Source organism: Chiloscyllium plagiosum, unplaced genomic scaffold (assembly GCF_037043375.1).
Source record: "Chiloscyllium plagiosum isolate Xiang-an unplaced genomic scaffold, Cpla_swu_hap1 HiC_scaffold_3, whole genome shotgun sequence".
NCBI lineage: Eukaryota > Metazoa > Chordata > Chondrichthyes > Orectolobiformes > Hemiscylliidae > Chiloscyllium > Chiloscyllium plagiosum.
In genome coordinates, this window is record NW_028270141.1 from 44,610,823 (window position 1) to 44,633,224 (window position 22,402).

Below are 22,402 nucleotides of genomic sequence, written 5' to 3' on the forward strand. Positions count from 1 at the left end.
TGTGGTCTCACTAAGACTCTATACACTTCCAGTTAGTCTTTTTCACAATCATGGTCTAACCTTTCAAACTAAAAAAGTTTAACACTCCTTCCCTGTTGGTTGCAGTACCTGCAGGTTAACTTGGAAAAGGACACTAGTCCTTCTCATTGCCAATATTTCCCAGGTAGTCACTACTTAAGGTTATTATTCCGTATTACTGTGCTGCCCCCCCAAAAGCAGTTACCTTTACACTTTCCAATGTCATATTTCATCTACTATGCTAGACAGTATAGATTTGAAATTAAATGAGGAAGTGTTTTCAGAAATCAATGCAATGGTGGTGGTGGGGATGGGCAGCTTGAACCTTTAATGGAACTTGAGACTGGGCAGGCAAGCTTTGGTCAAATTGAAACTTGACTGGAGTTGGATTTCAGAAAGCCAGATCAGACATCAATGGGCAAGCAGAGCTGAAGATCAAAGACAGACAAGGGTTACAGTTCTGGAAATCAATCTCAGACGAATGTCAGACACATCTTGAAAATAGTGTAGAATACAAAAATATGAATTAGGTCAGGAGTAGGCCCTCAAGCCAGTTGTTGTTCAATAAGATCCTGGCTGATTGGAGTTGAAGCCACAGTCCACTTTATTATCTAGCCCCAACAACCACAGTCTCTTGATTCATAAGAGAATCCATGTACATTTACCTTGACGTTGAGCAATTCTGCCTCCACTGTTCTCTACTTCCACTATTCTCTGTGGAGGAGTTCCAAAGACTCTCCACTTTTAAAGAGAAAGTAAATCTCATCACCATCTTCAACGCAAGAGAGTGTGTGAGACTGCTTAACAGCTTAGAAATAGCAATGAAAATTGAATTTACAAGATGCCACAAATGACAGAATGCAGGGTTCCCAACAGGTCATAGAATCAAAAGAAGATCACAAACATAGGCAGGGATAACCATAGGGGGATACAAGATGAGAATCAATTTTAAAATCAAAGCATTGCCGGTCTGGGACCCAACATAAATCAGTGGGTGAAAGAACAAAAGGCAAGTTGGGATACAGCAGGGAACTTCAGAGGAATTCATATTTACGAAGAGTCAGCCAGGTGAGCACCAAAACAGTCACAAGTGGTATGGGTGAGGTATTAACTTGCACTAAACTGAGGCAAAGACAGAATGCTATTGATCCCTATCAGCTTCATACTGATGGCAAGAAAATTTGGTCAGAGGCTCAGTTCAAGGTTGAATAGAATGCTGGTGTTGCAAACAGTTTGCCTGAAGCAACAACAAGTGGCAAGGGACCAGACTGTTTTCAGAAGGTGCTGAGACAATGCCTTGCATCTTCCAAATATGTAGTTGAAAAAACATCCATCTCACTCAGAATTGGATGTTAGGAAGTAGCATAACAAATCAGTTACAGCGCATGTGTCAAGATTGCTTGGTTACAATCTTATTCATGTGGAAACTGACATTGTATTCTCAGATGAAAGGTTGGGGGGTGGGCGGTGGCAGAGAAACACATGAGGAATAGGAGGCATTGATGAAGATCTTGGAGGATCCAGTGGTAATGGGTCTGAAGTGGAAGGAAATGACTGATTATATTTCAATAGTGCTTCTTGGCTGCGGAGTGCTGAAGGGTACCTTAACAGTGACTTTCACCAAGTAAGTACAACATCAGTTTCCTCAGGGCAAATATTTCATTATGGACTCGGGTGGAAAAACAAAACTACTCTTGAAACAAACTCTAACAAGCCATTATCATCAGACACTACAAGTTTTGTATTCTTTCCTCTGAAATCCATGCTGGCAAATATGTTGTTTATAAGTGGGCGGCACGGTGGCACAGTGGTTAGCACTGCTGCCTCACAGCGCCAGAGACCCGGGTTCAATTCCCGCCTCAGGCAACTGACTGTGTGGAGTTTGCATATTCTCCCTGTGTCTGTGTGGGTTTCCTTCAGGTGCTCCAGTTTCCTCCCACAGTCCAAAGATGTGCAGGTCAGGTGAACTGGCCATGCTAAATTGCCATAGTGTTAGGTAAGGGGTAAATGTAGGGGTATGGGTGGGTTGCGCTTCAGCGGGTCGGTGTAGACTTGATGGGCCGAAGGGCCTGTTTCCACACTAAGTAATTTTTTTTTAAAAATCTAAAAAGTCCATTGTAAACCAAACCTTACAGGAGGTTGCAGTTTACAATGATTGTTATGCTTGTGATAAAGTTAGGAACAGAAGTCAGCCATTCAGCCCCTTTAACTCCAGTCACTCAAGATCATGATTGAAACAAGAGATTCAAAACAAACCAGTCAGTCAATCTATTCCAACAACCTTTAATTCCTTTATCTAATAATACACTACATGTGCTTTCAAAACATTCAATGCGATCCTTCCCACCATCTTGTAAGACAGAGTTCCAAAGTCTCTCAATGCTCAGAGGATATTTCTTCCTATTCAATTTTGATGGCATTAGGCAAGAACTTTCAAAAGCTGATTGGAGGCAGATGTTCGCAGATAAAGGGATGGCTGGAAAATGGGAAGCCTTCAGAAATGAGATAGCGAGAGTCCAGAGAAGGTATGTTCCTGTCAAGGTGAAAGGAAAGGCTGGTAGGTATAGGGAATGCTGGAAGACTAAAGAAACTGAGGATTTGGTTAAGAAAAAGAAGGAAGCATATGTAAGGTATAGACAGGATAGATCGAGTGAATCCTTAGAAGAGTATAAAGGAAGTAAGAGTACACTTACGAGGGAAATCAGGAAGGCAAAATGGGGACATGAGATAGCTTTGGAAAATTGGATTCTTTTTAATTCTAAGGGTTTTAAACAAATATATTAAGGACAAAAGGGTAACTAGGGAGAGAATATGGCCCTTCAAAGATCAGCAAGGCAGCCTTCGTGTAGAGCTGCTGAAAACGAGGGAGATACTAAATATTTTGCATCAGTATTTACTGTGGAAAAGGATATGGAAGAAAAACAATGTAGGGAAATAGATGGTGACATCTTGCAAAATGTCCAGATTACAGAGGAGGAAGTGCTGGATGTCTTGAAACAGGTAAACGGTGGATAAATCCCCAGGACCTGATCAAGTGTATCCTAGAACTCTGTAGGAAGCTAGAGAAGTGATTGCTGGTCCTCTTGCAGAGCTATTTGTATCATCGACAGTCACAGGTGAGGTGCTGGAAGACTGGAGGTTGGCAAACTTGGTGCCATTGTTTAAGAAGAGCAGTAAGGACAAGCCAGGGAACTATAGATGGTGAGCCTGACATCGGTGGTGGGCAAATTGTTGGAGGGAATCCTGAGGGACAGGATGTACATATGTTGAGAGGCAAGGACTGATTAGGGATAGCCAACATGGCTTTGTGCGTGGGAAATATGTCTCTCAAACTTGATTGAGTTTTTTGAAGAAGTAACAAGGAGGATTGATGAGGACAGAGCAGTAGATGTGATCTATATGGACTTCAGTAAGGCGTTCAACAAGGTTCCCCATGTGAGACTGATTAGCAAGGTTAGATCTCATGGAATACAGGGAGAACTAGCCATTTGGTTACAGAACTGGCTCAAAAGGTAGAAGACAGAGGGTAGTAGTGGAGGGTTGTTTTGCAGACTGGAGGCCTGTGACTAGTGGAGTGCCACAAGGATCGGTGCTGGGTCCACTACTTTTTGTCATTTACATAAATGATTTGAATGCGAGTATTAAAGAGGTACAGTTAGTAAGGTTGCAGATGACACCAAAATTGGAGATGTAGTGGACAGCAAAGAGGGTTACCTCAGATTACAACAGTACCTTGACCAGATGGACCAATGGGCTGAGAAGTGGCAGATGGAGTTTAATTCAGATAAATGAGAGGTGCTGCATTTTGGGAAAGCCCCAAATCGTAACAGGGTTTACACACTTAATGGTAAGGTCCTAGGGAGTGTTGCTGAACAAAGAGACCTTGGAGTGCAGGTTCATAGCTCCTTGAAAAGGTGGAGTCGCAGGTAGATAGGATAGTGAAGAAGGCGTTTGGTATGCTCTCTTTGATTGGTCAGAGTATTGAGTACAGGAGTTGGGAAGTCATGCTGCGGCTGTACAGGACATTGGTTAGGCCACTGTTGGAATACCGCATGCAATTCTGGTCTCCTTCCTATCGGAAAGATGTTGTGAAACTTGAAATGGGTTCAGAAAAAATTTACAAGGATGTTGCCAGGGTTGGAGGATTTGAGCTATAGAGAGAGGCTGAAGAGGCTGGGGCTGTTTTCCCTGGAGCGTCAGAGGCTAAGGGGTGACCTTGTGGAGGTTTACAAAATTATGAGGGGCATGGATAGGATAAATAGACAAAGTCTTTTCCCTGGGGTCAGGGAGTCCAGAACTAGAGGGCATAGGTTTAGGGTGAGAGGGGAAAGATATAAAAGAGACCTAAGGGGCAACTTTTTCACGCAGAGAATGGTACATGTATGGAATGAGCTGCCAGAGGAAGTGGTGGAGGCTGGTACAATTGCAACATTTAAAAGGCATTTGGATGGGTATATGAATAGGAAGGGTTTGGAGGGTCCAGGTGCTGGCAGGTGGGACTAGATTGTGTTGGGACATCTGTTTGGACCGAAGGGTCTGTTTCCATGCTGTACATCTCTATGACTCTGACTCTCATCCTAAAAGAGCAATCCTAATTTTTAAATCAAGTCACCTCTCACTTTCCTGAACTCGAGGAAACAAATCCAGCCTATTGAACCTCTCCTCTCAACAAACTCCTCATTTTGTGTGCGAGAAAGTCAGGCCTCCAGATGTCTGAGAGTTGAGTGTGGTGCTGGAAAAGCACAGCAGGTCAGGTGGCATCAGAAGAGGAGGAAAATCAATGTTTCAGACATAAGCCCTTAATTAAGGTTTTTCTGATGAAGGGCTTCTGCCTGAAATGTCAATTCTTCTGCTCCTCTGATGCTGCCTGACCCGCAGTGCTTACTCAGCACCACACTCTTGACTCCTCATTTTGGGTATTTATCTAGTAAAGCTCCAATGCATTTACATTGTTCCTTAAGTTTAAAAAAGATCAAAATTGCTCACAGTATTCAAGATGTGGTCTTGACAATGCCTGTATAAGTGAAGGATAAAATCCTTACTTTTATGGTGAATTTCTCTCAAAAAGAATAGTACATCAGCCTGGACTCTGAAGAGCTGCTATTCAATGTTAAGATTGTAACTCAAGGTTAAGTAGCAGTTACGAGAAGCACAAAATTGCAAAGAAGATCAAAGGCTGATTATTGTTCCTTTCCCAGATCTTTCATCTAGGTGAACATTTAAATGTAAGAAATTGTTGCATACTGGTTACTCACTTCCCCCTTGTAACAAGTTTTGGTACAACAGTCGCTTTTTCCAAATCAAGTACAACTAACCTTCATACTTATGGACTGCAACACTTCACTCAGCTGTGGCATTGCCAATAAATGTGTAATTTTGTATAAAAAAAAGGCATCAAATGATACAGATTTGAAGGGATCAGATCAGTGATGATCAGAGTGGAATTGCCTTGAAGGACTGTATGACTTACTTCAGTAAATATATGCTTAAATCAGTAATAAATAGCACGAGTAAGATCCTGCAGGGAATGGGTGTTCTGAAATTTGTACCTTTGCCATAATCAGATTCTTAGAAATGAAGACCAAGTCAAATGCTTCAATCATTTCTCAAGTCCATTTGAAACATAGGAACAGGAGGCCATTCAGCTTTAAACTACCATCCCATTATTCACATTGCAGTACATTATGTCCAGGACATCAATACATTAAAATTCTGAAAACAAGTGAATTGTAAGTCTGCTGCAAGCCATGTAATCTTTGGAATTTCAATCTCCAGAATCTTAAGCACATTAAATATATGAACATTCACAGCCAGAAATTCACATGTGCCTTTGAAGTCAAACCATCAACAGAATAACATCAGCTCTTCAATTGACTTGTCTTACTGTTTCATCATGGTCAAAAACATTGATAGTCATTGAGAGCCATTCATATTTATCTAACACTCAATATTCACTATAATATGGTAGCTTCCCTTACCCAACTCAGCTTTTAATGTACGTTGCATCGTGAGGATGCAATTTTGTTGTCTGCCTTTAAAATAACAGCAAGAGTTGTTTTACAGATAGTGTTCCATCAAACTAGCGTATGTCATTTGACTTAAGTTAATGACTTAAAAAGTGGAAGATTGTCTCCTTCCAACCTCTTTCAAATTAAAGTTTACCGAGGCACCAAACTCCTGGAAATTTAACCACAGAAAGTCTTGTAGCTTACGCAGAATCCGCTGCTTTACAAGAATGTAACTTCATCTACAGAATCAACTCTAAGAAATTACAGGACTGCCATGAAAAAAAAAGACTGAGACAGTAATCCAATGCAAACATATTGCTTTATCTTCACCTGCATCTGACAACCATGCTGAGGGATAAATGAGTGAAACATTGCATTTAAACATCCAGGATAAGCTTGCGATATTACATAAACTTCATTTTAAAACTCAAAAGTTTGTTGTTGGGAATAATTTCTATGGAATAGTCCCTCTGTGGGTAAGAAAACACAGGTTTTTTTACACACAAACACTGATCTTGAGCAATAAAGAGGAACACTAATTCTGTACATGACTGAAAAAACATATTTAATGTGATGTATGCATTTTTCCCATCCCTGACTGCTGAGAAACTGCAAAAAGATAACAGGTCTAGTGACCCTTCTTCAGAATATTAACTCTACTTTCTCCCCACAGATGCCGCCAGACGTGCTGCTTTTTTTCCAGCAATTTCTGTATTTGTTTCTGATTTCCAGCATCTGCGGGTCTTTGTCTTTTTGCTCATAACTTGAGCGGCTTGAGGAGGTGGCAGTTCTGAAGGTATGTAGAAAGAGGTAGCATATATCTTATGTTTTTATGTCAAAAGGTTATGAATATAGCAATTTGGCAAGATAAAGAATATTAATTTATAGGATTTTTTTCTGCCAGGGACAATCCTTCAAAATCTGATTGTAGCCTTTACAATATGGGAAATTCTAATTTGCTTACATATTCTATTTAAAGTTCCACATTTCAGGAACTTAATTGGAACATTAAACAAGGACTTATTTTATGCAGTGTGGGAGAATCAACAACAGCAAGGAAGCCTCCAAGCAAGAACAACATTATAAAATACATCTTATATTGAATTTGGAAGTCAGTCATATAGCACTAAAAGAGATGCTTCGGTCCAACTCATCCACGCCAAATGAAGTTTCCCAACTAAACTGGTCCCAATTTCCAGTGCTTGGCTCATATCCCTCTAAACACAAATAGCAAACGTTTATGTCCAAATATCTTCTAAAATGTTGTAACAGTATCTGTACCTACCAATTCCATTGTCAGTCATTCCACATTCAAACCACTGTGTAAAAAGGTTGCCAATCAGGTCCCTTCTAAAATCTTTCTCCTGTCATCTTAAAATTATGCCCTCTAGTTTTGATCTCCCCTACCCTAAGGGGAATATCTTTGACATTTACCTTATCCGTGCCCCACATTATTTTATAAACCTCTCTAAAGTCACAACTCAATCTCCAATGCTCCAAGGAAAAAAGTCCCAGTCTCTCCTTATAATTCAAACCCTGCAGTCCCAATAACTTCCTTGTAATTTTTTCTATGCCCTTTCCAAGTTAATAATATTCTTCCTACAGCTGGGCAACTAAAACCGTACACAGGGCAAGACAACTTCCTCAAAACATATTTTTTCATGACAAAATGCAAGGAAAAGCTAGCATAGTTCTATAAATGCAAGACTGAATGAACTTCTATTCTGACTGTTCTTTCTATGACCTTAGACCAAAGTAGTCGTAACCAATTAATACTTTTAAAGGTGTATTTTAGGGAAACGTAGCAGTCAATTTGAACACAGCAGAGTCCTACAAACTGCAATGAAAATTGAAAGATAATATGGAGCTAGCACAGGACTAAGTAATGGCCTCAACTTAAATATTGGTCAGTGCACTGAGCACTGGAATGGGGAGGTCATGTTGCAGCTGTACAAGACATTAGTTAGGCCACTTTTAGAATAGTGCGTGCAATTTTGGGCTCCCTCCTATAGGAAGGATGTTGTGAAATGTGAAAGGGTTTGGAAAAGATTTACAAGATGTTGGCAGGGTTGGAGGGTGTGAACTACAGGGAGAGGCCGAATAGGCTGACGCTATCTTCCCTGGAAGATCAGAAGCTGAGCTGACCTTATAGAGGTTTACAAGGTCATGAGAGGCACGGATAGGATAAATAGGCAAGGTATTTTTCCCAGGGTGGGCAAGTCCAAAGCTAGAGGTCATAGCTCTAAAGCTGAGAGGGGAAAGATTTAAAAGGGAACTAAGGGGCAACGTTTTCAAGGAGAGGGTGGTGCATATATGGAAAGAGCTGCCAGAAGAAGTGGTGGAGACTAGTACTATTACAGCATTCACAAGGCAACTGGGTACATGAATAGGAAGGGTTTAAAGGGATATGGGCAAGTGCTGGCAAATGGGACTGGATTTATACAGGATGTCTGGTTGGCATGGGCAAGTTGTACCAAAGGTCTCATTTCCATGCCGAATATCTCTATGACTCTAAATCTTGTTCTTTCAATGGTACAATGAGATTATCTATGCCAGAGAGATTGAACCACAATTTAATTTTCAACCATAATACATTTCTGATAGGTTACATTTTCACAGTGCATAAAGTGTATGAAAATTTTGCACTTAAGTGCTCAAATCTTGAGATCAAGCCAAATTAAAAACAGTCAATGGGTTAAGGCCAAAACTACGGTCTGAAATCCAAAGCAAACTAAGCTGCCGCATGAGATAATTCCTAAAAGGTAAATTGGAAAACTTGATTAATTGATTAAGTAGATAAGCTACAGTTCACATCTAGACAGTTAATTCACAATTAATGCTTTTAATCCCTTAAGGGAATGTATCTCATTGAAAAGGTGTTTCAACCATGGCTAACAAATTATTGGAAGAGGTTCATAGTTCTGTCAAAAAGAGGAGTAATCCTCAGGAACTTGGCTTTGTAGTAGAATTAAAGAATAGCTAAGAAATTAGTCAGGTCAGTCAGAATAAGTTAAAGACATAAAAATGGTATGTAAAAGCTTCAACAGGCAAGGAAAGAGTTTAGCAAAGTAAATTTGGGTCACTTAGAGACCGAAGAAACAAGGATTAAAATGGGGAATGAGGAAGTGGCAAAGTCACTAACCTCACCAGAGAAGACAGTAAAAATTCTAGAAGTAGCAAGGAACACAGGCAGATTGAGGAACTTCAAGAATTTACCAGAAGCAAATAAACAACACCATAGAAATTATGAAACTAAAAGTTGACAAAGTCCGCTGGGCCTGATGGACGACAACTCAGACGGTCGGTCGGATGGACAGATGGGTGCGTGTGCATGCTCTTAAAGACAGTGTTACAGATAAATACAAAAGAATTGTCCCTACAGATTGGAAGGGAGCAAACATACCACTGCTGTTCAACAAATGAGGGAGAGTGAAAACAGGGAACTAGGGACCAGTCATCCTATAGTTAGCAGTAAACAGAACACTAAGGATCCATTATTAAGGGCTCATGGAAAATAATAACAGCAAAATCAATGCAGATTTTTAGGTAAAGAGAAACTGTGTTTCACAAATCTTTTATGGATTTGTAACCAGCAGGCTAAAATAACAAGAAATCAGTGGATATTTTTAGATTTTTTTAAAAAAATTTACTATTAACCTATGATGTGCTTGTTTAAACAAAGTTTGAACTTTTAGGATTAGCAATAACATATTATCCCCAGATATAGGATGGATAAAAGGCAGAAAACAAAGAGTAAGCATAAAAGGATCATTTTCAGATTAGCAGGCTATGAAACTTGTTGAATACCTCAAGAGTCAGTGCCTAGGTGTCAGCCAAATGCAATCAATATCAAAGACTTAAACTAGACGGAGTGTAACATGTCCCAGTTTGCAGACTGTAAACTAAGTGGGAAAGAGAGATTTAAGGAGGCAGCAAATAGGCTGTGAAGTGACAGATTAACTGAGTGGGCAGGAAAGAGCATAATGTTGAAAAATGTGAAGTTAGAACAGCAGAATATTTATTAAATTGAGAAAGACAAGAATCTTTGGAGGAAGCTGGATGCCTTTGTACACAAATAACCAAGTTAACACCAGACGGGCAAACAAGCAATAAGGAAATGTTACATTAGACATTATTGCAAAACAATCCATAAAAGAATAAAGCAGCTTTATTTTAAGTATGAGGAATCATGAATACGGTGTACAGTTTTGGGCTCCTTATCCAAGGATGGATATAGAGAAAGCAAGGACTGCGGATCAGAGTCAAACGTGGGGGTGCTGGAAAAGCACACCAGGTCAGACAGCATCCAAGGAGCAGAAGAATCGCCATCCCGGGCATAAGCCCTTCATCCTCATTCCTGACGAAGGTCTCTTGACTGTAACTGCGATTCTCCTGCTCCTCGGATACTGCCTGACTTGCGAGCTTTTCAAACACCACGCTCTCGACCAAGGATGGATATAGTTCCCTTGCATGCAAGGTTCACTGGGTTAGAATCCTGGAATGGGGATGTTATCCTATGAGAAAAGATTAAGTAGACTAGACCTGTCTTTTCTAAGATCTTAAAAGAAAAGAGGTGATCTTATTGAAATATAAAAATATTAATAGGATCAACACCAAGATAAAGACTCCCTTAGCTGAAGAGTGTTACAGCATCAGGATAACAGGTTGACCATTTATCACGAAGGAAACATTGCTTAATTCAGACGATTATGAATCTTGGAGATTCTATCACTAAAGGCTATGAATGCTTAGTTTGAGTAGATTCAAGATGCAAATCATTAGATTTTTTGATTAGACAGGATGGGTTAAGTAAACAGAAAAACAGAATAGGGTCAATCGATTGAATGCTTTAATCCATTTTTTAAAAACTTTTTATTTCAGACATCACACATGCATACAGAGGAACCCCATTACTCTCTGCCAATGTCAACTTAGCTTTCACTGGCTGCTCACAGTAAAATTGTCCACCAGGGATCATCTCTTCTTTTAATCACTATGGCAGGATTGTAATAATTTCCTCTGTGTGGGTTGCATGACATGGGGCTCCTGGTCACAAATGTTCAACTTAATAAAAAAAAAGCAAAAACACAGAAACAAAGATGATACAGCACAGCATGCAGATATGTAGCACTGAGTTAGCATGGAGAAGGTAACAATTCTGAAGTGATGAGATGCCCACGGTTTGGAAGAACTGCTATAAATGTCTGATTTGAAGTGATATTTAAAATTGACAAATGTACAGCTTCCATCCAGAATAAATTCCAATTATTCAAGATGACAGAGCACTGAAATCTTGTGCCAAAGTCTTTCCAATCAGCCATTCACAACCTCCTCTTCACTTCTTATTCCCATTGAACCTTACTTGACTTCCAAGCCACCTGGGGAGACAACTCAAAACCACCTATTTTCTTCGCACCCTCAAATCATTACTGCAACAGATTAGTATTTTAAACATACATGCCTTACCTGATCCAGAAATCTGGATTGCAATCCCATGCTCCAGTTCTGCAATCCCCTTCTTATACCATTCTACAGCTTTTTCCTTCTGTCCTGGTAGAACAAAAGAACAGAATGACAGTCATTGTCTACAAACACTCAAAAATAGTACTATTAAATTTACCTTGGCCTTTTTCAGGATTGAACACAATGTGCTGTTTTTACTTCTATGAAGACTGGCACACATTTCAATATTGTGAGACATGTAAGCCTATTTACATTGTTCAGTCAAACTTTTAACTTGCCTAAGCATGCAGTCAGGACTATACAAATCTAGGGTAAAGTAATTTTTGTGAGAAAGTAACGGAAGAGGAATCAAGGCATTTGAGTACATGAGTACATGAGTACATGAGTACATGAGTACATGAGTACATGAGTACATGAGTACATGAGTACATGAGTACATGAGTACATGAGTACATGAGTACATGAGTAGAAAGTGAGGTCTGCAGATGCTGGAGATCAGAGATGGAAATGTGTTGCTGGAAAAGCGCAGCAGGTCAGGCAGCATCCAGGGAACAGGAGAATCGACGTTTCGGGCATTAGCCCTTCTTCAGGAAAAGATTTCCTGAAGAAGGGCTAATGCCCGAAACGTCGATTCTCCTGTTCCCTGGATGCTGCCTGACCTGCTGCGCTTTTCCAGCAACACATTTCCATCTCTACATGAGTACATGCACAGACGACCCAAACAATGCCATGCAGTTTCTTAAAGCCACAGAAACTTGATGCAGTCATTTATGTACTTAGAAGCAAATTCCGATAAAATCTAAGAGCCCACTCAAGTGGGCATGATATCCAAACAGCAAACTTTCTCGGCACCAATCAGCCCATGAGGCTTGGGTTCCTTCATTTACACTAGTTTCTGCTTCTTACTCTCAACAGCATCTCAAAGTGTGTGGGTCTGAAGATATGAAAAGTACAACTAAAACGCATGATGGATACATCACACATAAAAAAATTAGAAGAATCACTTAATACTTTCAGGTTGGGACATATATAAACTAATGGGAGCACTGAATGCTGTATGTGGTCTGTGGTGCTTGATTTTAAGCACAAAAAAAATTTAACTGCCAAGAAAGCATAAAAATGTCAAGATGCAAACAAACAATGCTGGCAGGAATGAAAGGAAGGGAAAAGAGCACAGCTGGTCTTCAAGCCACTATGAGATTATATATTTTGCACGTAAATTCCAAAACTGATCTATATCTCTCAGCTCATCCATAAACTTTATGACACAGCAATATAGGGCAGCTTTAAAACATGCCAACTTTAAACTACTGTTTATGTTAAGGTAGCCAAACCTCTAAATGCACCATCCGATATTGTGACTACAACTCTGAATGCGAAGTCCCAATGGAATCAGCTTCAATTCATTAGACCACATGCTGGTCGAAGTCCTAGGAACACACACAGTGTGAAGGCAAAATGCAGTCTTCAGATGAATTGTTCTGAATTTGCTCATGGAAGTGCACATTATTAGCAAAGTCTTCATTAATTTACCACCCCTATTTACCCTTGAGAAAATTGTGGTGAACTGCAGTCTCAAACTACCTCAGTCCATTTGGTGACAGGAGTTGCACATCACTAAGCAGGAAGTTCCAGGATTTGTAAGTGTTAAGTCGTTCTTTGGTAAAACAAATCACTCAGCAGGTCAATTTCAATCACCAAATGGTTTATTCCACACTGGCAGGGAATAAGTCACGGAGATCATTGAACAAATGAAATCATACCCTTCCTATACTTTTACTTCAGCCCATCCCTGCTGGCTACAAACCAAACGCAATATTAACTGATCACATACATGTCAATCAAATTAGTAATTAGGCATCATTCGCTGTGTGATCATCTCATGATATTTACTAGACACCTTATCTATTTTCCCTGGACCTTCACAATCAATAATATCAGTGCTCAGAATTTCCTTATCGCACCTACATGCCTGGTTTGTTTCTTACAGCAGTGAGTTACTCCATGCAGCTATCTGTGAATTGAAATGATAAGCCCTCATGAGTAGGCTTAAGGTCTGTGGTTGCAGTAACTGAATAAATGCAGGAATGTGGTCAAGCTGATCAGGTCCCACAATGCCTCACATTCAATCAACAGCACACCATTTTATAACATAATAATATATGGATATAGGTAGTTGCCTCAACTATGGTCAACTGCAACAGAAGGATCCAGGACAATTAAGCAACAATATATTTCTCATTATGAGTGGTGTGACTTGTAAGGAGCTGTCAAAGGGATATTGGCACATTGCGACAGTACAGATTCTAGACAATGCACATTAGTAGCTACTGTGTGGCTGATGTGGAAAAAATGAGAAGCTAATCGCTGCCCCTTGAGATTCAATGGCGTTACCATTGCTGACTCCCCAACCATCAACATCCATGGGGCTACCAATGACCAGAAACTCAACGAAACCCCATCATATAAAATACAGTGGCTAGGAATGTAGTAGTGAGCAAACTCACCTCCCTAGTCCCCAAAGCCTGTCCACCATCTATATGGCGCAAGTCAGACAAATGATGGAAAATTCCCCATTTGCCTGGATAAATATAACTCCATGGACATCAAAAAGCTTAAACACCGTCCAGGACAAAGAATCCTGCTTGATTAGATTACTTTCAGTGTGGAAACAGGCCCTTCGGCCCAACAAATCCACACCGACCCTCTGAAGAGCAACCCAACAGACCCCTACACCGAACACTACAGGCAATTTAGCATGGCCAATTCACCTATCCTGCACATTTTTGGACTGAGAGAAGAAACCGGAACACCTGGAGAAAACCCACGCAGACACAGGGAGAATGTGCAAACTCCTCAAACAGTTGCCTGAGGCGGGAATTGAACCCAGGTCTCCAACGCTGTGAGGTAGCAGTGCTAGCCACTGTGCCACCCACCAATTGATTGTTTGTGAATGTTGTGCCATTCAATCACGCCACCAGTGTATTCATCTACAGGATGTACTGTATAAAATCACCAGAGAAACTTAGACAGCACCTCCTAAACTCACAACACTTCCATCTAGAAGGATAAGGCCTGCAGATACCTGGGAACACCAACACAAAGTTTCCCTCCAAGCCCCTCACCGCCCTGACTTGGAAATATAATCACCATTCCTTCACTGACACTGGGTCAAAATCCTGGCATTCCCTCCCTAATCACATTTCTGCCGATGATCTTGGAAGGTTGGAAGTTTTGGTAGCCTGGAGCAGAATGGTGTGCATGAAGTAGAAAGTGAAGTGAGATTAGATGGTAAGGGATAACTAGACAAGTCCACTCAAATATAATTTGGACCCTCCAGTCCATTACTTTTCAAAAGCAAATCACATTCTCAAAAGCTATCCCAAATGCTTCAAAATCCCTTTGCCTTAATTTCCCTATCTGTTCCACTGTTCAATATTAACAAGTTGTGTCTCAGCCATATGTTCTTAAAAGGTAACTCCAGAGCCTTTCAAATCTGCCCAAACAGGATTCTCCTGTCTTCTAAAAATATATAATCCCCATAAATTATTTCAAGTAGTTATCAACTCTGCCCATTCTTTCAATTTTAAATATTTCCATCATGTTACAATTCTTCCAAAATAATTAATTCAATTTTTTTCAAATATGTCTTCTCAAAACAAGTAACATGCTACTGAATCAGCGTTGTTACCCAAGTATCCACTCATCTTCATGTTTAAAAAAAATTCCCCACCACTCAATTTCCTATGGCACTGATAAAATAATTTTGCGAATGCCTTCAGCCATAAATGCATCTTCTCAACTAATGTGGCACTGACAGTGGCATGCTGCTACATTACAAATTTACAGAAGATGTTGTCCTAATAAATACGAAATAAAAGGGCTCTTGGGGCACAATGATAATGGGCTTACTTCTGGGCCAGAAAGTTTGGGTTCAAGCTCCAGAAGTGTGCAATGTACTGTAACATTTTTGAACAGGTTGATGAGAAAATACCAAAATGTGGAATAAGTAACAAAAGGCATAGGATTTAAACATTCTGAATACATAAAGGCCTGGTTAGGCAACTGCTCTGCCCACACCAGAAGAAATGACAGAAGGGTATGTGCACAGCCCAGACAATCATGGAAGCCAACCTCCCAGCCATAGATGCCATTTACAGTTCTCGTTTCCATGAAAAGATTGCCTAGAGCAAAGACCCCTCCCACCTCAGTGGTGCTCTCCTATCACCTCTCCCGTCATGCAGAAAATACAGAAGCTTGAACATGTAGCTACAGATTCAACAACAGCTTCTTTCCTGCTGTTATTAGACTGATGAATGGACTCTCTAACTTCAAATAATGTCAATCATGCTTTGCGTACCTCCTGTGCAGTGTAACCTGTATGCCTCACTAAGCACCCTTTGATCTCTATGTTCTTGTTTGCTATGATCTGCCTGTACTGCTCACAAAGCTTTTCACTGTACTTTGCATTGATTTATTGTAGTCACATACTAATATAAAACCAGATTGTGGCATAGTCCAAGTTCTGGCACAATTACCCTGGTACTATACTAGTAGATAAATGAAACTAATCAGTTTCTTTATCACCTTCAGTTAATTCTGCTCTTCCATTTACTAATTACAATAGTCATGTACATAGTTAGCATATAAGAGATGGACTTCCATTGCTACAGCATCTTATACAGAGGACATCCTAAAAATCACTAAAGCTAATCAAGTACTTTTGAAGCATAGACAATATTGTAAATGCAGCAGCAAGGTTACACAATGGGGTCCCATATACAGAAATGTGATAATTGAGCAAAACAAATGTCAGAAACAGATGACAAGGATTAAATGCTGCCCAATAATTACAATACAATGCTTGTCCAGTTACATTGTGTCATGAGCTGCACACAGACAAAAAAATTCAACTCAAACTTTATCAGCTTTCATGAGATTTTGTCCAGCTTACTGGATGGAGACATTTAAACCATTGCTCGGAGAGACAAAATAGAAGTTGCAAAGCTGAGGCACAGCAAATCAGTAGCCTTTGTTATCCATTTTTGCAACTAGAACACGACAATACATGAATAGCAACAGTTTTAAACAACCTCAGGATATGCTGAGGCATTTTACATCTAATAAAGTACAGCGAGTCCTTGTTTAACATTGCCCCATTTCTCAATGCCGAACCAAAAGAATGCTAGGTTAATGGGGTCAACAGTCTTGCTGAGCATCATGAGATTTGAGGTCACAGAAAATCCTGAGACACCAAACAGCTCCTATTTGAAGGAGCATCTCAGAATCAAGCCCTGCAACCATGGTCTGTACCCCTCCCCTGGCTGCATATTGCAGGACTATCTCCATGGCAGATCTTTGGATGCTCCCTCTCTTCAGGCTGCCAACATGCAGCTTCTCTCTATGCCCAACCCTGGACTCGTGGATTTTTTTTTCCCTTCCTAACCTCACATCTCACCAAACCTCCACCTTTGCTGGTTCGGTCTCCTGAATCCAAAGCAAAGGCAAAAACGTAGGCGAGAATGGTGCAGAAGTGCCAGGTTGGAGCTAATATAATCCAGGTATTAAGTGATTGTTGAAGCTGATCCACCAGCCTCTTGTAAAAGCCACTCATTTTTAGAAGCCACAGGCACGGCAAGGGTTCAAGAGAGGGAAGAGACAAGCTGGTGCATTAAAAGAAAGCATCAAAGCTTCACTGTCAGCTAAAATTTAGAGAATGGGGCATGTTAGACGCTCAGGGAGGTGGAGAAACAGCAGTAACCAAGACATTTGAGAAGCATGATCAGCAACAAGCAGGAGGTATTATAAGTAAGAATTTTTTTAAAAATTGAGAAGTTATTTCATTTCCAATATAGACATTTAGCAATGTAAAGCATTTCAACCTGCACAGTATAATATTTTAGTGTTTCTTTCTGAAGATTTTATAGAACTTAACTCAATGTTACACCTAACGCTGCAATGTCCAGCAATGCAGTCACAATTTTATACGCGTTCTCTCTATAGTAATGCAGGAATTTACTCCATGCACTGTCTAATTAAATGTGTGCTAAACACAATAGATGAACAGTCTCCATCCACTAAATTAAACTCCAGTTTTCAGCATCTCATCCTCATTTTCCTCCATAAGCTTTGAGGAACTAGGTAGATCTATGCCAGATGTCTAGAGACTGTTGTCTCATCATAGGCAAGGGTAGAACAATGAAAAATGGAAAGGAACCACCACTGGGGCGAATTCAGTTTTGATTTTATCATGAAAGATTCTGCTGGGACCTCGAGTGTACTTTCTTATTGTAAACCCTACTGAATATTTTTACAGCAGATTTCATTGCACTGTTGATTAATACAAAGTCATAAATATTGCTGAATAAACTCAAAGATTTGGATGCAAACATAGGATGTACGTTCATAAGTTTACAGATGACAGCAAAATTGGAGGGTGGACAACAAAGGAGGTGACTCTGGAGTATAACAGGATCCTGGTCAGATGAGCCAACGGGCCAAAGATTGACAGGTGGAGTTTAATTTAGGTAAATGTGAGGTGCTGCATTTTGCAAAGGCAAATCAGGGCAGGACTAATACACTTAATGGCAAGGTCCTGGGAGTGTTGCTGAACAAAGAGACCTTGAAGTGATGGTTCATAGTTCCTTGAAAGCAGAGCAGCAGGCAGACAGGATGGTGAAGCAAATGTTTTGTATGATTGCCTTTATTGGTCAGTGCATGGAGTATAGGAATTGGGAAGTAATATGTTGCGGCTATACAGGACATTGGTTGGGTGAGGATTCTCAGTAATCCGTGATGGAGGTCTGGAAAAGGTTGTGGCTGTCAGACCTGCTCTTTTTTTGAAGTATTTTAGGTGTTGGAGCTGATTTCCTTCGATTCCAGGAGCAGTAATTATTGTTTAACAAGCTGTTGCATTGTTTTGGAACTTTGGGGAGAAAAAAAATTCAAAACAACAGCACTTTAAATAGGAGGAAGAGAGACAAAGGCAGAGACCACATGGTCAGTGAAAGAGAGAGAAAAAAAACTTACACTGCTGTCTTACACAGCAGTGAATCTGCACAACTACTGCCTTTGATGCTTGAATTCAAGTATTTCTGAACTGAGTGAATCCAAGAAAAATTAACAAACAGTGATTATAACAGCTGACCTTGGAAGAACCCATGCAGGAGCAGTTAAATACTTGGTTTCAAGTGTAACCTTTTTTTGTAAATCTACAACAGGGAGTAGAGAGTTTTTTTTGTTGATATCGGTCTCTTCATTAAAATTTAAAAATATGGCTAGGATAGTGGGACTGGAACTGGAATACCATAGCAATTACAAAGACATGGCTCAGACAGGACTGGCAGCTTAATGGGGGGGGGGGGGGGGGGGGGGGGGGTTAGCAGCAAGAGAGGAGGGGGAAGTGATATTTTTGGTAGGGGATAACATTATAGCAATACTTAGAGAATATTCCTAACAAAACATCCAGGGAAGTTATTTGAGTGGAACTGAGAAATAAGAAAGGGATGATCATCTCACTGGGATTGTACTACAGATGCCGCCCCCACCCCCACCCACGTCAGCAGGAAATTGGGAAAAATTTGTAAGGAGATCTCAGTTATCTGCAAGAATAATAGGATGGTTATAGCAGGGGATTTTAACTTTCCAAACATTGACTGGGACTGCCATTGTGTTAAGAGTTTAGATGGAAAGGAATTTCTTAAGTTTGTACGAAAACATTTTCAGATCAGTATGTGGATGTACCTACTAAAGCAGGTACAAAACTTGACCTATTCTTGGGAAATAAGGCAGGGCAGGTGACTTAGGTGTCAGTGGGGGAGCACTTTGGGGCCAGTGACCATAATTCTATTAGTTTTAAAACAGTGATGGGTGACAGACCAGATCTAAAAATTAAAGTTCTAAAATCAGCAGAAGGCAAATTTTGACAGTACTATATTAGGCAAGAACTTTCCAAAGTTGACTAGGATGGATGCTCGCAGGTAAAGGAACAGCTGGAGAATGGGTAGCCTTCAAAAATGAGAGAACAAAGGTCCACAGACAGTATGTTCCTTTTAGGGTGAAAGGCAAGGCTGATGGGTGGAGGAAATACTGGATGACTAGAGAAATGGAGATTTTAGTCAAAAAAAGGAAACAGATGTCAGGTATGGTAGCAGAGAATCCTTAGAAGAGTATAAAGGCAGTCAGAGTATACTTAGGAGGGAAATCATTAGAGCAAACAGGGGACATGAGATAGCTTTTACAAATAGAGTTAAAGAGAATCCATGGGGATTTTATAAACACATTAAAGGACAAAAAGGTAACTAGGGAGAGAATAGGACCTCTCAGAGTCCAAAACTAGATGGCAAAGGTTTAAAGGTGAAAGAGGAAAGATTTAAAGGGGCAGCTTTTTCAAGCAGAGGATGGTGCATGCACAGAGCAATCATGGAGGCTGGTACAATTTCAACATTTAAAAGGCATCTGCATATACATGAATAGGAAGGGTTTATAGGGACATGGGCCAAATGCTGCCACGTAGGACTATATTAACTAAGGATATCTGGTCAGCCTGGACAAGTTGGAGTGAAGGATCTGTTTCCATGCTGCGTAGCTCTAGGACTCTAAAGTCTTAAGTGTCATTCACTCCTTTTATGATGGTAATTCTATATTTAACTTTACAAAATATCTTTTATTCTTAATTCAGTTTCTACCTTAAACCTGCATGTCCAACTCTTTAACTTGTTGTAAAACTGTTAAAAATGAATCACCTTTCGGCTTTACTGTAAGAATTTTTTTTATCTAGTTGACTGCTCAGCTTGCTAATCTTGGACTTTAGTTGGACCTAAATGATACCAATGCAGCACGGTGGCTCGCACTGCTGCCTCACAGCATCAGGGTCCCAGGTTAGATTCCAGCTTCGCACATTTTCCCCACGTCTGCATGGGTTTCCTCCATGTGCTCCGGTTTCCTCCCACAGTCCAAAGATGAACAAGTCCGGTGAATTAGCGATGCTAAATTGCCCATAGTGTTAGGTGCATTAGTTATAGGGGAAATGGGTCTGGGTGGGTTACTCTTCAGAGGGTCAGTGTGGACTGGTTGGACCGAAGTGCCTGTTTCCACACTGTAGGGAATCTAACCTAAATATGGGAAGTCTACCTCTCAGAACTCATTAGATCATCACTTTCCTTGAGGTCAGTCATAAGCACCACACTTTTGACTTGATGCCTGGTAAAATCTAGACCAGCACAACGTTTTGACATGGCAATGCAACTTGACACGTTAAGGTGTGCACTGCTTTACAGTGAAATGTTATCTGATGCTGTAAGGCTTGCACTACATTACAATGTAGCACACACAGTAATGTACACACATTTCAATGCAGCAGCATGTAATATAGTAAGGCATGCATATTATCATGCATCATGACAGTAAGGCATGAAATACATAATGTACTACAAAATGTATCCCATTACCTTGCAACACCAAAACATGGTAATATGTATAAAACGACACTGTAGTGCCTGTAGCATAGTAACACTACAGGTTAATGTGATAGCTGAAAATGTGCTGCTGGAAAAGCACAGCAGGTCAGGCAGCATCCAAGGAGCAGGAGAATCGACGTTTTAGGCATGAGCCCTTCTTCAGGAATTAGGAAAGTGTGCCAAGCAGGCTAAGATAAAAGGATGAGAGGAGGGACTTGGTGGAGGGACGTTGGGAATACGATAGGTGGAAGGAGGTTAAGGTGAGGGTGATAGGCCGGATAGGGGTGGGGGCAGAGAGGTCGGGAAGAAGATTGCAGGTTAGGAAAGTGGTGCTGAGTTCGAAGGTTGGGACTGAGACAAGGTGGGGGGAGGGGAAATGAGGAAACTGGAGAAATGTGATAGACAAATATAATACTAGCTACACTATAATGCATTATATAATTTAATATTCTAGTACAGAATGCATTATAAAACAATAATTGTATTACAATGCCAGACCGTTACAATGTGATGCATACTAACATTGCAAATAAACACTATCCTTTTGGTTTCTCACATGGGTCAAAGGGGTAGGGCGCTGACCCAACAACCATTGCAACTGTCCAACAAAAGCCCTCCCCCTAATCTGTCCACTCTAAGTGCGGGGAACCCTGCTTACCTTTGTCGTCCTCGTCGATTTTGAGAGCGGTGGAGATGTAGTCGAACGCCAGTTTGTGGGACTGGCGGATTTGCTCGGGTTCCGCCGAGGTGATGGACGGGGCTGCCTTGCGCGATGCCATCGCGGCCAGACGCTGGCAGACGTAGGCGAAGAACAGCCAAAGGTGGAAGGCCAGGAAGCGCAGGAAGCTGAAAACAGCAATCAGAGGATACGCAAAGTAGTAAAGGTTTCGCTTGTGAAGCGAGAGTCTGTCGCTGGTGCCGTCGGGCGGCACTCGCACCGGTCCCTTCTTCTTTCTGCCTCGTCCACCCGGAGTATTCATCCACCCACCCTCTGTCCGCCATCACCCACAGGCACAGCGCAGGCGCGCCAGCCGCTCAGTATTGTCCCGGCACCCTCCAATCAGCTGGGCAGGTAGCCGCGCCGCTATCCAATCAAAAGACCGGCTCTTCACCAGCTATCCAATGGAATCAGCATGTTACCGCGATTCCTGGTGTGGTAACTAACCAATCAGAGTCCAGGACAGCGGCCGCTCGGTCAATCAAAACAAACCATTGGTGGGTCAGGCAGCTCTGTGCAAAAACAGATGGAAAAGGCGTCCCCACCAAACACCTTCACTCCCGAGTTCCTCAGCAGTGAATATGATCGCAGATTAGCAACCAAAAAAAAATGCAGGGAGTAAATGAGACAAACGACGCAGGAGAACAAACAATGAGCTTGGTAAAGAGCAACTGAAGATTAAATATGAATTGAATTGTTAGCTTGAAGCATAAAAAAAGGAAAGAAATATGAAACAG

General features: G+C 40.9%; 1 protein-coding gene across 2 annotated transcripts in view; it reads right to left on the bottom strand.

Moving 5' to 3' along the window:
* Positions 1–22,053, bottom strand: part of spast (spastin) — an 85,679-nt gene extending 63,626 nt beyond the window's left edge. The window contains exons 1-2 of one of the 2 annotated variants that reach the window (XM_043680713.2): positions 21,606–22,053; positions 11,493–11,576 (exon numbers count right to left, since the gene is read on the bottom strand). In XM_043680713.2, the coding sequence (XP_043536648.1) occupies positions 11,493–11,576; positions 21,606–21,927 (406 nt within the window). In that variant the 5' untranslated portion in view covers positions 21,928–22,053. The remainder of the gene's footprint in view (positions 1–11,492; positions 11,577–21,605) is intronic. The other variant, XM_043680722.2, reaches the window with a different exon arrangement.
* Between the last annotated feature and the right edge of the window lie 349 nt (positions 22,054–22,402).